This window comes from Sebastes umbrosus, chromosome 15 (assembly GCF_015220745.1).
Source record: "Sebastes umbrosus isolate fSebUmb1 chromosome 15, fSebUmb1.pri, whole genome shotgun sequence".
Lineage (NCBI taxonomy): Eukaryota > Metazoa > Chordata > Actinopteri > Perciformes > Sebastidae > Sebastes > Sebastes umbrosus.
Window position 1 is genome coordinate 7,944,300 of NC_051283.1, and position 18,130 is coordinate 7,962,429.

General features: G+C 41.5%; 1 protein-coding gene across 1 annotated transcript in view; it reads left to right on the plus strand.

Annotated features, from left to right (window-relative positions):
* The window catches only part of khdrbs3 (KH domain containing, RNA binding, signal transduction associated 3), a 123,947-nt gene that overhangs the window by 95,092 nt on the left and 10,725 nt on the right, over positions 1–18,130 (plus strand). Inside the window, exon 7 of the mRNA XM_037795567.1 lies at positions 4,559–4,641. Within this exon, the coding sequence (XP_037651495.1) occupies positions 4,559–4,641 (83 nt within the window). The remainder of the gene's footprint in view (positions 1–4,558; positions 4,642–18,130) is intronic.

Below are 18,130 nucleotides of genomic sequence, written 5' to 3' on the forward strand. Positions count from 1 at the left end.
TGTATGTAAAAAATTATTCATTTAATTGTAATTTCTAATGCAGAAGGAAATAAAAATCAATTAAGCCATTTTAGAAATAAATAAGACTGAACATTTTAAGGTGTAGGAGAGACATTTCCTTTCCTCTGCTGCGTCTCAGTGGCGAACAGAAACTTGTTCCACTGATCTGAAATAACGCTGCATTAAACTGTGATAAAAGTTCATGATATCCTATATGACTGGCACAGCTCACACAGCTCATTATTTTTGATTAGCCTCACCTTTCCAGTACATTATTGCCAGCATTTCATGATACTGCTGCTCTATATCTTTAACCATTTGAATACTCAGCCCTAAAGGCAATCAGATGTCTGGCAATCAGATGTCTGTTATGATCAAATTATGTAACTGCAGCCAAGACATGTAGTCCCTAGACTTCATTAATATCTGTCTTATATTTAGTCTTTGTCCTCCTGTCTAGATTCCTATCATTCAATATTCATAACCACGCTTGTTTATTCCAGCCTGCAATAGGTATAATAGAGACAACTTTTAAATAGATTGAAACAGAATGATCCCTAGAGTTTTGTGACAAAAACAGGCGTGTTTCTGACAAAAACAGAGGCATTATTTCAATTTCAAATGGGATGACATTTCTAGCAACGCACCAACTTACTTCAGGAGGTGCCTTTTAGTTAAAGCTGTTTCAGCTTCAAAGACTGTAGTTGTGGCTTTGAGCAAACAGTGTACGTTGCATTGTTTTTTGTTGTTCTTTTTCACCACTTTGAAATGCAAAAGTATTAACAGTTCATACAAAAAAATACAGCTGATTGTAACCTCATGCCCATACTGTATGTATGCTGCTTGCAAAGTGGACGGGTTGCAAGAACAAAGGGGCAGCAGTGGTTCTGCTTGGAAAATCCTAAACACTTTGAATATATGAAAGGTGACCAACCATTACACACAAATACAAAGTTTTAGCTGTGTTTAGTTTAGGGGTGCTCCGATCAATTTGCCATCGATCGCTATCGGCCGATATTCGTTCTAAATAGTTTGATCGTGGTCTCTATAAATCCGATCAGAAGAGAATCAGATGTGGCATCAATCCTGAATTGAAACATTTTCAACATTAATTTGCCTGCTTTCTCGCCTGTTCTTTAATTCGATCTGAGAGCGACACAGCTGGACACACATGCACAATCTGATAATCTCTTAAAAATGATATAGGCCTAAAGGATATTCCTATATAGAATATAATCAGTCGGATTCAGATAAACGATTACACATGCATCTCGTGCTTGCCAACCCTTTTGATTAAGAGAGCGACAGAGATAAGCAGACACACACCGGTCATAATGTCCAGTGAAACTAATTCCCTCCAAGCACAAGTTGAATTGTATTAAAATTACGTTTCCACATATGCCTTCATATGTGTGCAGCAAGCCACAGTGCAAATGTTGTTTTTGAAAGGCTAAACGCCAACAAATATGGATTGAAGCAGAATATTTCGTTAGATAAAAACATGTTGTGAATTTTCGAAATGATTACATCTATCTTTTTTCATTACATTTTGACTTTTGGACTTTAAAGTGCTCTGGATTTATTGGAAATGTTTGGTCGCACGAGTTGATAACAATCCCACACAGCCACCACACAAATTTAATTCTACAAATAGTATAGCCTAATATTCACTCCCAAGCCTGTTTGTAACCGGTACTGACAACGTTATCTTCACTTTGCCTCTGCAGTGCGCCGCTACAGAATGAATATAGGGCAAACACAGATGTAAAAAGAATAGACCTGCAAAAAGGTTGATCTAGAATACAAATGGCAACGTTTTGAAAGAAGTTTCGAACAGAGAGTATGAGATACAGTCTGAAGTCATGGAAACCGCTGATGCCGTGGCTCCAGCCGAAATGAAACAAAATTGTCGAGCTTTCATTCATTTTAAACTCGATAAACACAGATAAGATAATTTCTCCCATTTGTCGGGGACATTGACATCTTCCAGGAAACATGGAACAGCACAGACACACACAAAGACGCTTATACAAAGAGCAGAATGAGGAGCAGAATGTCCTGTTGACGGGCGCAGTGAAATTACTTTAAAAAGACCCTGTGATTGTGATCAGATCAGCCAATTCTGCTTCCAGCGATCGGGGATCGGCCCCAAATATCCTGATCGGAGCCTTAGATTAGTTAAAGGGACTGTTTGTAACTTTTTAAGCGTATAAATGTAGCAGGTCGCCACACATGCGCGCTCGCATATGCGCGTTCGCGTGTGGCCGCTGCCTCTCCTCCTCTGCCTGCCTGCCTTCACTCAGATAGCGCCAGCGTTCTCAGCTCGCTCCACCTCTAGACGTGAACGCGCGCTCACTCCACACTGCAGAAGAGTTAGTTTAGCTCTGAGAATACCTAGTGAATGTACAGTGGACGTTTGTGCAGAAATAAATGCAGCAGCTCCTCCAGACCAACAGAGGTTTCCCGTGTCTTGTGAAGTGACGGAGCTCCTCAGCGAGTAACGTTACCGTCTCGTTACCGACCGGGTGCCGGTGTTTCCCTGCTCTCTCCGGCTGCGGGCGGAGAGAGCAGGGAGACACGCTGCAGAGCTCCGCTGCATCAGCCTGCGCTGAGGCAGGAAAAGCCAACACTAGGATCAGATCTAAATCATGTTCATGGAGAGACCTTCGTCTGGTCAGCTAACATTACTGCCAAGCAGCTGAAATATAGAGTGATATTGTGGTTTTAGCTGACGTGTGTCGCCTCACTGTGTTGAGCGATGCTCATTCAGGTATATTTAGAGCGAGCAAGCGCGAGCTCGACGCTGACTTTCGTTGATTTCACGGCCACAGGTGTCGCTGTTAAGAAGCATTTCTGAAAGTTACAAATAGTCCCTTTAAAGTTAGCCCACTCTTCAGAGCAATGAGGTTCAAACCTCTAACGTCACAGAAATGGAGCAGTATAACCAACATAATTGTTGTATTTATTGTATAGCTCGATTGCATTGAATTGGGCAGTAACATGTAGTATTTATTTTATTCTTATTATTCCAGGACTACAAGTGTTTCCAAGGTTCAAAATCCATGTCAACTTTCCTCCTCCTATTGCTTTTTCAATTGCCTTCTGAAGCCTATTCCCTCCAGAAATTATGTCCACAATCCTCTTTCGTGTTTCATAAGACAGAAAAAGGTTATGATGGGAAATTTCCAAATCAAAGACTACAGTTTGATCTGCATGTTGAAAAGTGCTTTTAATTGCATCCCTTTGGAGAAAATTGTGCTGCTTTTTCAGAACTGCTGCTTCTACCGTTTTTAAAAGCGTTTGAGGGGTTTAATATTGTCAAAAGTACAGTTGTTGACTAAACTTAGTCCTTGCATTAGCGTGGGGAATTGTTGACTTTGGAAAAGCTCTTGTAACTGCAGAATTACAAATGCGTGGAGGGACTTAAATTCCCCTTGAGCTACCTCTAGACAAATAGAAAGACCTCCACAAAAACCAGACCTCCCACTCACGCTCAAACAACAAAGGAAATACAAACAAGTCTTGAAAGCTACCCAATGGGATGACCAAGGAGAGGTTTGAGCATATTAAAGTGATTCCTAAAATGCACCTGCTAGGTCCCCCCCCCTGCAGTGTAAGAAAACAAATGTCGACGCAACTGTTGCTCCAAATATTTTACTCAGAAACAAGGAAGTATTACTACATCCGAGTAGTTCCTTCACACGTACTTCGTTTCTGGAGGATTAAAGATAAAAGAGTCAATTCAAATGCTGTCATTTGGCAAATGCGTGTTTTAATCAGGAATTAGGGCCTTAATAATAATATGGATGTGATGAGCATTTTCTTCTGGTGCTAAATCTTACAGACATTCATTTCAAGCCTGCAAATCAGGGGCAGATGGAATTAGCCAAGAAGTGTGTGGGGGATGAGAGATGTGTCGCTAGGGGTCGACGCCTTTTGTGGAACATAAGTCCCATTTATCCCAAATTAGGACGGGTGCGGCACTGGTTCGCTTTGATGTTCCTCTTGGCGGGAGCCTGGGTGGAGTGCAGAGGGGGGACGGGGCAGATTGCTGGAGCACAAACAGATGTTCAAGGCTCATCCTTTGAGGTGGTGATGAAACGTTGCCACAGCGAGAGTCTTTACATCCCACTGTCAGTCAGTTGACACAGAGACAAGGGCAGGGCTGCAGTTGCTAGTTTAATGGTGCTGCATATGGGCTGTTATACCCAACAGCAGCAGATCAAGCCGTTTGACCTACATCTGTGCTCAGTTTGAAAGATTCAGTGTATTGCGATGTGTCGTAAAAAGGAACTACCATGTAAGCATTTGATGGATAGTGAAAAAACATGTCCATAATAGAATACCATGATTTTGTAAAAGATGCTGAAATTGTTCTTAACTGATTTAACAAAACAGTGCAGCTCTTATCTAACATATGTCTTCTCAACCTCTTCACTCTACATTTCAACAGGTTTATAATGTTGCACAGGTTGTCATATCAACATCTCTTCAATGTTAACATGTTTGCTGTAATTATCTGCACCTCATCTAACTGGTTTTGTCTCTGTTACTCCAGGAATATGACGACGACTACGGAACAACTTATGATGACCAAGGATATGAATCGTACGACAACAACTACAGTAATCAAGGACAAAAGTAAGTTCTGCTATTATTTCCACACTATTAGGCATTTACCAGCCCAGAATCTCTAGGAATTATGTTCATGTTGGACATTTATGCGGCATACAATTCACTCCCAATCCCAAGGTTGAGTGCCAGTAGAGGAAGCAGCCATTCTTATGTAGAGAGGTGGAAAGTGTCGGGTCAGGCATGTAGCATTTGACTTTCTCGAAATTGTAAGTCAGTGACTTAACTTTTAAAACTGCACTAATCAATATTTTTATATTACTCATCTATAGATTAACTATGTGCAGTGTGAAAGGACTCTACATTTCCCTTCAGCTATACTGAGCATTTTGGTATTTATCAGCTGTTTATCAGCATGTTTCGATATTCATTTTACGGCGCACAACTTTATCATTTGGCTCACCTGCTCATTAGTGATGCATGGTTCAATCGCATCCACCTGTCCATTATGAGAGCCAGTCCATCCGCCCAACATGCAAAAACATGTAGTAGACAACATAGTAGCACCATTGTCAGGACTGAGGTCTGAGACAAGAAGGACAGAGACGGAGGAGCGCTGCCACAGCAGTGTGTGTTTGAGAAAGAGCGAGAGTGACAGACAGAGGGGAAAAGACTGCGGACGGTGGCGAAAATAAAGAGGGGTTTTGATAAAGTTTTTACTTTTTCAACTACATTTTAGTCTCGTCTTTTCTCATCAACAATATTGCATGTTTGATATCGTCACCGTTAGTGTTTAATGACATCGGTGCCGTCGTCATCGTCTTGTCTTAGTCACGTAAAAAAAAGGTCGTTGACGATCATATTTCATCATAGTTTTTGTTAATGAAATCAACACTGCGCACGCTCGCGTCAACCTCTCAGCACTGAACAGCAAACAGACAAAGTTAGTGACCAGCTGGTGAACATAGTGGAGCATTTAGCATCAAAAGAGCCAGATATTTTTCTAAGGAGTTGGTGGAGACCAAACCAGAGCTAAAGAAGGGTGAATGCTCTACTTACATTCATCAGACGGACAGAAACAACTCCAAATGAAAGCTAATGTTGCTTTGTGTCTGCAGGTTATAATAGGTAAATATTTGCTAACACATTCACCACAACAAGTCAAAAAGTTGACAATGTTCAACCTAGGTGAAAGAACAAAACAAAAAAAACAAAATAATATTGCTCTGCTTTATCGGCCACAATAACCACAATGTTTACTTTAACCTTACCCTACCCATACTGTAGCTGCCATATACTGTGTATTATAGAAATAAATAATATACAAACATGTTGGGAAGTTAACAAATTTAGTCCTTGAATCTAACCTTGAAAAAATGTCCAATGCTAACAGTCTTTGTGGGGATAGAATTGGCATTCCCACTCAGTTTACTGGTGTTTCTATAAATGAGTGTAGGCTAAATAGAATGAAGGAGAATTTATTTGCAGGACTGTTGTATCAGACTGCATTAGTTTTAGATATGTGTACCTTTATAAACTGGCAACTGAGTGTACGAATGAGCAATAAATGACTCAATTCAAACTGGGTTATCATGTAGAGTTCATACCAGGACTAAAACATGACAATGGCAGGACTCCGAACAGCTCGAGTGAGTGCACTGAATAAAAAAAAAGATGAGTTATACTTATGTCTCTCCGAGTCTAAAATACGAGTTTATGAGCAGCATCTGAGGGCGCTGCAGTCTGGCCATTTGGGCTGGAGCAAATGTAGAGAGAACATGAGGTAAAATTGAGATTTGAGAACAGCTGGATTATGGTGCATGAGCTGTTAAGAGTCATTTATGCTCATTTTCTGCCCTGTTTGAAACTCGAAAGAACACTTTGTGTTAATGAAGTATTTTGTGAGGGGTGAAATGTTTTTACTGACCTTTAAGTTGTCTTTTAAGATTAACTCCAAAAAAGTTCAATTCAACATTGAAAACCCCAATAAGACTGGTTTAGAAGATTTGAAATGATTGGATGCAAAGCAGGATCTCTAATAAATATATAAAATAAACCAATCTTAGCAGACTCTGTGACGTATCACACTAATTGCAGCTTATTAACCGTATTATCTTTAGTTTTAATCACCCTTTAAAGTATCTCGCCGAAGGTGCCTTTTGCCCGCTGCGTTTCTCGTGTCAATGCAAAATAAACAGCCTTAGTGGTACGTTGCTCCATTTAACAGAGGGTCCTGCACAGCTAAATGCAGAATATTGATTTTCTTATATCCAGGGAGCTATCGCACTCTCCAAGCCACACAAGGTCAAAGGCTCTCTCTTTGGTTTGTTGGTGTCCCGCTCTATTTTATCAGCACACAATGTGCTACATTTATGTATGCCTGTCTGTGCCACTTCAAAAGAAAGAGTGATTGTTGCAACATTTAGTGTGTCAAAAATTGGATTGTATTGGCAGCAGCTGGAAAAAGATGAAAACAGACAGAGAAGAAGAAAGAACATTATTCTGTCCATTGGCTTTTGTGAGCAGGGTGGTCGATGTTTTCTTTTGTGAAGGTGTCGGGATGTCTGTCATCCGGGCTTCATCCATCTTTTGTGCTATCTCTTTTTTACGGGGGGCCAGATCACACACACACGCACACACACATGCACACACACTCTCTAACACACCGAGGGATGTATATCTTGAAGTGTTGGTGGTTATGCTCACCGGGGGGAAACGCGGGTCCGCCTCAGGAATCTGCAGCTATTTGTTTTATAAGCATCCTCGTGAATAACGGTGGGGGTGTTTTGGTGAAGGTGGAGCGAGGGAGGTGGGGGGGAGGGGGTTGAAAAATGGAGGCCATCATGTAAATGCTGGAGGCTGGGTCGACTCAAAGAGATTTTCATGTCTGTTATCTGCTGGGAAACAAAGCAACTAATAGGACCCAGACATGGAAGCCTGTGCCTCCAGAGACAGCTGATTCACTTTGCTTCTTTCTCTTATTGCTGTGTCCTGGATTTGGTTGAAAAGTTGCAAGTTACTGCAGGCTGACATTGTGCATATGTACAACGTAAGCTTCATGCCGTATTTATGTGATTTGATCGGCCTTGGATTGATTGAATTTTCACCATTTGTCCATAAATATAAGACGTATTATGTGGCTTTGTTCGCTTTGTTTGTCGTTTGTTTACTCCTGAGAGACAGTACATTGGAAATGATTTACATAACTATGACTACAACACATTCTAAGGCTATCATAAAGCCACGGCTTATCCATTTATTACCTTTAATTATTGTATTGTAGCTACTGCAATTAATACTGCAACATAATACGGTCTTTACCTCTTCACAGTTACAATCCTATTTAGCTTTTTGATGGACAAAGGTGCATTATTTTCACCCCGAGCCTGAGGAAAGGCATAGCAGGTCCCAGCTGCAGCAGGGCCTCGAGGAGACTGTGTGTGTGTGTGTGTGTGTGCCGGTGAGTGTGTTTGTGTGTGTGTATGAGGACGAGAAGTCTCTAACAATGTTTCTCAGGCCTAAGGAGCTCCCAGTCACCAATCTGAGCTCTGACTGCGTGGCAGGATTTCAGTTGCCGGAGGATAACAAGCAGAACAATTTACAGTCTCTCTGTCATGGTATTATCCCGGTGGCTTATGCTAGAAACAGGCCTGCCATTTGTGAACACGGAGGGGAAGGAAGAGGATGGTTTTAAAAAGGCTTCTGCTCTTAAGACGAGTGTAATAATGCATCAGTGGATTCACTGATACCTTAATTATGTTGAAATATATTTCCATGGCACATGAAATACATTTAGCTGTACGTGGTTATCAGAGTTATCTTAGTATCCTGGGTAATATGCCCACCTTAACTTAAAAATCAGAACTGACATTCTTCACCAGACACAGAATCAACAGAGAGAGTGCTATGCTTTATTTGTGCTGAATGAATTGGTCGGCCATCAGAAAAGATTGCCAAACAGAGATATGTTTATATTGAGCTGATTTATTATATATAATAAAAAAAAAATAGAGCTGTCAAACGCAAATTCGTTTTAATGCCACTAATTTCTTTATCGCATTAACGATAATTAATCTTTCGGAGGTTGTAGCGGGCTCAGTTTTAAAGCTAGAGTGAATATACTGGCATCATATGAAACCTTAAAAACCTAAGGAATCCATTGGTAACAACCATGGAGGCTAAATAATGCTCCAAACTTGCGCAAAATTTTAGTGAAGAAAAACTGTCATGGCCATGTTCAGGGGGATCCCTTGACCTCTGACCTCGAGATATGTGAATGTAAATGGGGTTCTATGGGTACCCACGAGTCTCCCCTTTACAGACATGCCCACTTTATGATAATCACATGCAGTTTGGGGGCAAGTCATAGTCAAGTCAGCACACTGACACACTGACAGCTGTTGTTGCCTGTTGGTCTGCAGTTTGCCGAGTTATGATTTCAGTATATTTTTGATGCTAAATGTAGTACCTGTGAGGGTTTCTGGACAATATTTGTCAATGTTTTGTGTTGTTAATTGATTTCCAATAATAAATATATACATACATTTGCATAAAGCAGCATATTTGTCCACTCCTATGTTGATAAGAGTATTAAATACTTGACAAATCTCCCTTTAAGGTACATTTTGAACAGATGAAAAATGTGCGATTAATTTGCGTTTAATTGTGATTAACTATGGACAATTAATCGATTAAATATTTTAATCGATTGACAGCCCTAATATCCAATGATCCAATGAAATCCATGCTTCCAAGCTCCTTCTTCCTTGCCTTTGTTGGCACATTATTGTCACATTATGGTAACCAACTGTTGATCGTTGGAATTAGTGTGAAACCACTGGCAGGATAGTGTATCATATATCCTTTGTGACCATAAACAAAATACAACCAAAACAGACTAGAGGTCGACCGATAGTAGATTTTAAAGGCCGATATAATAACGATAGCTTGGAGCAGGAAAACGCCAATATTTTCTTCACTTCTCCACAATATTTTTGCATATGCCGTTTTTGATAAACTACTTTTTTGTCACTCCGGGTTTCATCATTCGTGAGGGAATATCCTGTGTGATTTGATATTTATTTACAATGGGCGATGAGCTGTTCTGTGGCTTATGACTAGCCAGGATTACTTATGTTGCACATCCCGTTTCATTGTTAAATGCCATTCTTACAAACCATTATTGTATGTGAACGTTACCGGGGTAAGGAGGATCCCAAAGTGTGCAATTTAATTTCATGAATGGATAGTTACGTGGCTGGATTATTTGGAAGAGAGAACGGCAAATTGGTAAGCAAGTTAAAGTAACAGTGAATTATTTTCTTTTCCTCTCTGGCTGCCTGTCTTGTATCACAGACAAAAAGCTGATAGTATTGCGTTATATCTTTGAGAGAAATCCTAAATTATGTTCTCCCCTTCTACCTTGACTTTGTGTATGGTGTTTCCATGAAAAACGGTGATGTACGTGATTGGAAGCTGTCCAACCATCGGCTACTACCGGAGCCCAGCTCCATCGATAATGATAGTTTGTAAAACGTCCTATCGGCGCCGATCTATACCTCGAAAACAGACACCCACCCACTGCTTCATAGCAATACCAGGGGTCAGAAAGTCCACAAGGTACCTTTTAAATATTGACTGGGATGGAAAAAGAGCGGAACAGTTGACTCAGTAAAATGGTCAATGCTTCTACAAAAAAACATCACTCCATTAAAAGTAATTGTCCTGCATTGGAATTTGAAATTTCTAAGTATTCTTCTCAGCAAAATGCACTTTACTATCAAAATACAACAGCACATATTAAGAAAAATCATTAATTTCACTCTGTAACTCTATGCATTGTCCAAGACTATGTCCCTTACTTTGTTAGCAGCAACACAACACCTCGAGTTCGAGCGGAGAAGTGTCTGTTTTGATTACAGCCTTTAAGAAATGTTTTAATATTGTTTACAGCTGGCTAATTAAATCTTTATCAGTACATCATATTTTGATTAAATGCTTTGGCCTTAAAAAAAAACCATTCTGTAAATATCACTAACTAAAGCTAACAGATATTTGTGGAGTAAAAATGTCTGAATTACAGCCAAGAAAAACTATGAATTGAAACAGAAACTTAAATGCTATAATTACATAAGAAAACATACTAGCTTTAATATTTTATGTTATTGCATGTACTGTATGTTACTGTCACTGTTGGGCAGTGACAGTGATACATTCCTAATGTTCTCTGCTCGGTTTAAGTGGTATAAAATGTTGTACTGCACATTACCGTCCACAAAGGCAAAACCCAGTAACCAGTGACAAATGAGACAAGACAACCTGTGTCACTATACTGCACACACTCTGTCACACACAACAGCCAGAATTGAGTAATTTAGACATAATTGAATTTGAAAGGAGAATAAGGCGCTCACGCCCTTAAGACATGAGACTTAAGCTAAAAAGCTGTTTTTAGACGCCTTGAAGACATTTTGCGACATTTACATGTTTCAGAAGAGAGCTGACGCCCGGGAGAACCTCGCGGAACGCTACCTCAGCATGACAGCCGTGGCAGTCGGGTCCGCCAGCTCCCCTAGATCACAGCGTCCTCTTACCGTGTTTATACAACACAGAGCACCGAGCCATCATCTTTTTTTTTTTTTTTGGAGAGGCAGCAGAGAGCTTCATCTCAGGAGAGTTATCAGGAAGCTGCGGCGCTTGGGTACCAATCAAGTGCTAAGGTCAAGGAGGCTGCTTGTGTGGAGAGCGTCTTTAATTTCATCAGCGGAGAGAAGGCGACGTCTCTGTAGGGAAATGAGAAGGATGACAGCTGTGGCACGGCCCTGGCTGGACACTTGGAGAGGTCACGGAGAGGTTGGCTCTCGCAGCTCGGGTGCGATCAAAGCATTATTTCATACTTGGCACCTCAGAGACTGCCGGCTGCTGACACCTCGCACCTTCCCTCGCACCTTGCTTTGGTATGCTACATCGTAGGCTGGATCCCGGAGGCCCGAGGGCACAAGGATAGCTGTGTGACAGTGTTTTAAAGGGCAGTCGCACCCCTGAGGAGCGACTGTAAATCTTAGTACAAGAGACGGGCACGGAGGAGAACAGAGGAGGAGAGTGGCTGGATTTCTAAGTTTCATGGGGTAGCAGATTAGAATCGATTGCTTGAGTGAGCCCCCAAAACTACTGAAGCCTCATCAGCAACACACCCACACAAACCTCCAGTCTCTGTGTTATTCAGTGAACAACTTGAGGGGCTAGTTAGTAATTCTGACACTACCAAATACTACAAAAACAACGTAATATATCTGCAAGGGTTGATGTATGAATATTTCATGGAGGATGGTCCTCTGTATCAAACACAGAAGAGCAAGATATCAATCAATCGATGAAGAATCTTCCTGCATGCAGACAAGGACACTCAATATACAATACATAAGGAGGATTTGAGGTGGCTAACACCATCTAATGCTAAGCTGCATTCATGTATGCTTGTGGCAGCCTGCTTATTCTTGTAACAAAAAGAAAATGCCCCCCCAAAAAGATACGAGCATCCAGTGCTATAAAATGTGGTGGTCATAGCAGTGTATCATTGGGTCACCTGGCAAAATAGGGCAGTGTAGATGCTGAAATAGGAAGTCTATGATCTATCTTTACTGTTTTATAGGGTGAAAGTTGGTGACAGTTCTAATGGACGATAGGTGTACTAGACCTACAAACTTGCAGCAGAATTACTATTTGAACTATGAGCCTAGAGCCATACTACCAGCTGAAAGGCTGTACTTAGGCACAGTACAGTGAGCTCAATGGTAATGTCAGTAGATGCTGGGTGTCTGGATACAGATGCATAAGTCGCGTTTCCACAAAGCAGTCCAGTTCAGTTTGGAAAACATTAGAACGGTTATTTTCCATTAGCAAAGGTTGTGGATGGTACCAATAGAACCACTCCATTCTTGGTACCACCTCGGTTGAGGTTCCAAGCGAGCTGAGCCGATACTAGAAGGTGGAGTTAAAACGCTGCAGACCACTGATTGGTCAGAGGGAATCGTCAACAATCATCAAAAGGACATCCTGCACAAACCATGATGTATAAAATGAACTGGATACAGAATTGGAGGCGGGGCCCCCTTTGTTCCTATGAAAGTTACTCAGTGGCACATGAAGCAAAAAAAAGTTAGACTTCCGCCGAATATAAAATTGCATTTTATTTTATTTTATAATAGTGCATTTTACAACTTTTAGGACCTAATAATTTAAATAAGGGCTATTCAAGTGTTCATACTGGGAAGTTGATTTACCGAAAAAAAAAAAAAAAAAAAAAAAGAGAATCCACTGATTTACAGACATCTCTTTCCCAATGTAAGTCTAGGGGAAAAGTCTTTTTGAGCCCAATGGTATCACATGACGGACAAGGAAGTTGTAATTCCACAGTTGGCCACTGTCAAATTAGCTTCTAAGCCCGGTGCTCTTCCTGGGGGCTTGGCACAAACAAATCAAATCTACCGTCAATAGCGACCGCAATTTTTAATTCACTCAACACAGATTTTTAAAAATGGCAGCTCACAAAACTATGCCATACACATTACGTACACTACACGTACTATTGACGAAGTGTAGGCGTTCCTCTGCTTGGTTGCTGTTGAAATGATTCAGCAAGTTTCAGAATCACACCTACACTGAGGGGGTACTTTCTGCGGAAACACGGCATAGAGAAAATGACCAGGTACCAAAAGTGAGTCGAGTCGAGCAGAGCCGTACCATGCAGTGGAAACACAGCTATACTGTAGCAGAGACATGGTCCGTCCACTCATGCCGGAGCAGAAACATGGATGCATGTCAGTGGTCAGTGAGCCGTTAAAGTCTTCGTCTTGTTTTCTACTGCAGTTGACGCCTTGTATCTGATCAGCCTGCCTTTGTCAATGCTACATCTTTGAGTTCTGCTTGTTGAGTCGGGGCCCTCAGGCAGACAGCATCCATTTAGTACAATGGGAATATCAGCATTGTGCTTTTTTTAATCTTAGCACAGATTGGCTGTGTTAGCTGTCTGCCTCTGAAATGCCTACGGTGCTTCACAGATGGGCACCTTAGATGCTGTTTTCAAGGTAGACAGCTTGTCAAGATGAGTGACAGGTGCTGTGGCGGGAATTAGACCATCTGAGGGGAATGTGGGCGGGATTTACACCACCCTTCTCTGTCTCGAGACAAAGGGTGGCATATTGTAAATTATAAATGTAATGCTCCTTCAATAAGGCATAAAGTCTTTCACAGATTCTAGATAGTCACGATGAAAAAAAAAACAAACATGTTTCCAAGTGATGAATTTCCAAGACTACTGACTCGACTCGAAAGAGGCAGTTTTTTCCCTGAAGGAGGATTTCATGTCCTTTCAACAAAAAAAAAAGGAGGAAAGTACCATAAACGGTCTGTTCAAAACCAGAAAGAAGACTCATTTGTAAAGTCAAATCTCTGCCGTAGGCCATTCTGTCCCTCTTTGTGACTCTTCAGCAGGGGGTCAGCATTGGAAATAGCTTTGCAATCAGCCACCACATTGAGCAATCACCAGTGTATCCATGAGGAGGTTTTCCATTTGAAATTATGTGAGCTTCATTTCATACTAAATGGTGGGAAAAAAGGGAATTGCCGCTTCTTTTTTTTTTTCACGTCCATTTTCATTGTATTGTTGTCTGTGGAAATCACCACTGAGCCGGCGTAATCAGAGCATTCAGTGTGGGATATTTCCGTCAACGTTTTACTTTTTCAACCTTGTGCCGAGAATGAATGAAAAACATTATTACACAAGGAAGTATTTCTGCTCAAGGTTTCACAGTCATAATAAGTCAAAGTGTGCAATATGCAAAGAAATAGACTAACAGAAGAAAAGCAGCCTCTCTCCACGTCACACCGGCGCTGTATTACCTCTACAGCCCTTCGTAATGTCCTACTAGATTTCTTCAAATTCATCACAGAGGACCGGAAGAGTAATGGCGATGTAAGAAAACAAAGTCCACTAGGGACGTGTACTACATCATTCAGATTTAACACCGCCATCTGTTTCGGGTTGCCCAGGAACGGCAACATCAGTGCTTAAGACGAAGCATTTACAGAGATGACAGATACGCTAGAGAGGCAGGGTCTTTACCTCTGGAAAAGTAGGTCTGGAATGAGATGCCTGATGAAAGAGACACACTTATCTGTTGTGTTTGTCTCTCGTGGTCTACGCAGACTGTTTGTTTTTTCTTGGCCAGTGAAGTTTGGGGGAAACACAAACCAGCGGACGCCTTCTTCTAATGAATGTCAAATCAGACGTTGACCTATTTAGAAAGTCAAGGCACTTTCACACCTATGACAGGGCAATATCTGGAGTGAGATCTAGCCACCCCGGGCTCTTCAGCTAACGCTTGTGTTCATAGCGCCAGCTGTGCACTTCTGACAAGGCCACGCTGTGATTTGGAATCAATGATGATAAATGTCGAATGTACAGTACGAGGCAGTGGAGAGGGTTTTCGGGTTAACGTTTCCTTTTATCTGATATCACCTTAAAGTACTTCCACTTGGCAACGTTTCTATACTTTACTTGAAGGAACATGAAAACTTAAAATAAAGCCAGGACGTGCCTGAATGTGTCATCTACATGATGACACAGTTTTGTGTGGAGTATATCAAGCTGAATTTTATTGTGATTATGTACATATTCTATTTAAAGATTGTGTATTCTTGCCAGTTTAAAACACCAGCATTAAAGCCTTTCCACACCGGGGAGCGTGACAAATAAACGACACAAAAATATTCGCCTGCTTTTATTGTGAAAGAACGGAAGGAGTGGATCTGGTCTGCGCTGCCTTTGTCAAGGTTGAAAGAAGTAATAAAGTTTGCCATCTTGGTTCTGAATACCAGCCCGTTCTCATTCCAAAGGGCGTCAAATACAGAGGCTTTGTCACGGCCATCGGTGTTCGATACCGCTGCACAAGGCGCCTCTTAGTGTCGGTATGAAACGCGATGTAATAATGAAATTAACTACAATGTAAACCCATCCACGGCAACAGTTAACGCTCCGATAAAGTGTACCGGGAGTGTGGTGACGTAGTTTAAAGAGCGAAAAGACACACACAGGGCAGGCGGGAGGGGAGGTGGATGGGTCCAACAAACACAGGGTTTTCATCACAGGAGAAGGCGTTTGTATCCCGTGCATTAAATTTGTGATCTAAAGTGACACCAAGGGGTAACTATAGTGGTTTTGATGCCAAAAATAAATTAAAAAAATATATCGACGTGCAAATTAATCACACGAAAAAACACAATCATTGTGTGAAGGCCTTTATCCTGGGGGGTTAACCTCATGTTTGATGCTGAATTTTTGCTAAATGATACTATCTAAATTGGTCAGTCACTTTACGTTTGCATACTTGTTGTCTCGCTAGATTGCTGGCCTAGTCTAGCCAGCCCATTTGCCATGAAAAAATGTTGGCATTGGACGTTTCTGCAAACCAGGAATACGTTGAATGGCGACGCTTTGCCTTCGGTCAGAGCAAGTGATGTAGTTTAAATAGCGAAATGCGACACACCGGGTAGGCGGGAGGGAGGGGAAGTGGATGGGTCCAACAAACACAGGGCTTTCATCCAGGAGACCGCTGTTCGTGTCCCATGCATCACATTAGAATCAGCTGTTAGTTAGTGTCCCGTGTTCACAGCGTTCAGTTTAATTTTCACTCTACGGTAGTAGTTTTAAGCCCAACCATGTCGTTTTTTCCTAAACCTAACTAGAGTGGTTTTGTTGCGTTGTTACGGTTGTTATACATTATTATGTGTTTGACTACATTGTTACAAACCATGATCTTTCTTTTAACCATAGCCAAGTAGTTTAGTTGCCTAAACCTATCAATCGTTTCACAACGTTAACCAGGTGCCATTGCGTTTCTGCGAGCATGATACAAGGCTGATATGAAACGTATTTACGAAACATATTTTTGTTTCAGAAACATCGCCATTCAACGTATCCGTGGTTTGCAGAAACATCCAATTCCAACATTTTTTGTGTTGACTGGGTTGTGCAAGCAAACAGGAATCGCTCGTAGCAACATGAATGAAAACATTCAATATATCATATATTAGACCTGTCGTAAACTTTTTAGTACATCAAAGATTTTATTGTTTGCATAACATTTTTATATGTTCCACAAAGCAACTGCCTCTATACGTGCCTCTTACTATTATAGTAGTTACACTGAATATGTTTACTGTGTGCTTCTATGAATAAAGAAAGGTATTTTTTTGTCAGAATACTTAAATTCCAGATGTATGCACTACAGAGTGTTGATTGATGATAACTGTGCTGTAGGGCTTCAGGTGCTGTCGAACTTTTGGCTGCACAAAGCAGAATTTCACCAGAATCTTTGACCTTCAGGATGCGTCTCAAGACTCACCGGTCTCTGTAATTGAGAAGAGAAAGTAACTACGGGGAGATGTTGTGTAGCAATATTGATAAAATGTCACCTCAGAAATTAGAGGCGCCTAACAGCTTTTGTTGCACTCTTCTCCTTTGTGCTCTGTTGGCAGCCTCTCAGCACAGCAGAGTACCATTATTCGTCCTTTCTGCCTTTAGCAACGCAGAAACCTCAAGAGTTAAGTGAAAAGGGCTGTTCTTTAACAGTTTATTTGTGAGATAAACAGTGGAAATAAATGCAGGGAAAAAATGCTGACTGCCTACAGCGTGTGAGCAAGCTTCTGAAATAGAGTCCGCATCCTGGTTTGTGTATTTGGATGTTTTCTATCGTTGAATATGACACAGAGCAAGACAGGAAGGGCCCAGATTACCCAATATTTCACATGCTTCCCAATATGTCTGCAAGCACCTGTGAATTGTGGCAAATTGATTTTCTGACATTTATAAAAATTGATGTTTATTTTGAAGGCGACCTCTCCGGAATACACCCCTGCATTTTGGCGTGGTGCGAAATCTAATTATTTAGCATCCTGTCAGGTCTTGTCTCGGGGTACACAACATGACGAGCCAAAACATGCCTTCAGTTGCCACGGGTCTCTCTCTCTCTCTGCCCCCCCCCGCCCCCCCGCCCCCCGCCCCCCCGTCCCTCTGTCTCTGTCGGGCAATGAATGGTGTCAAGGATATTGCAGTGACTTGACACCCGTGGCAGATGCACGGTGGCACCTCTGCCGCGAGAGCCGACTGGAAACCTCTCGCTCAGAGCAGCAACAGCAGCTGGCCTCGCTTCTTGGAGGGAGACTCCATTAGCGTGATGGGGGAAGCCTTGTTTGCTTCTGCTGGCTTGGCATTGTTTGTAGTTGAATTATGAAGTGTGTAAAATTTATGCTAAGCCTGACTTAAGGCTCAAGCCTCTGTAGAGAGCTGTCTCATGTCTCATTGCGCCGCCATAGTGCTCTTAAAACGATTCCTCCCACTGTCCTCAATTTGGCCATGTTCATCCTCACCAAGAAATTGTTGCAAGAAAACAATAAAACGACCAATCAGTTTGTCATGTTGTTGCTGTTGAGAGGCGTTATCAGTTGTTGGAAAGCTGCCAAAGTAAGGATCAGTTCACACAGGATACAAGAAAGCAGA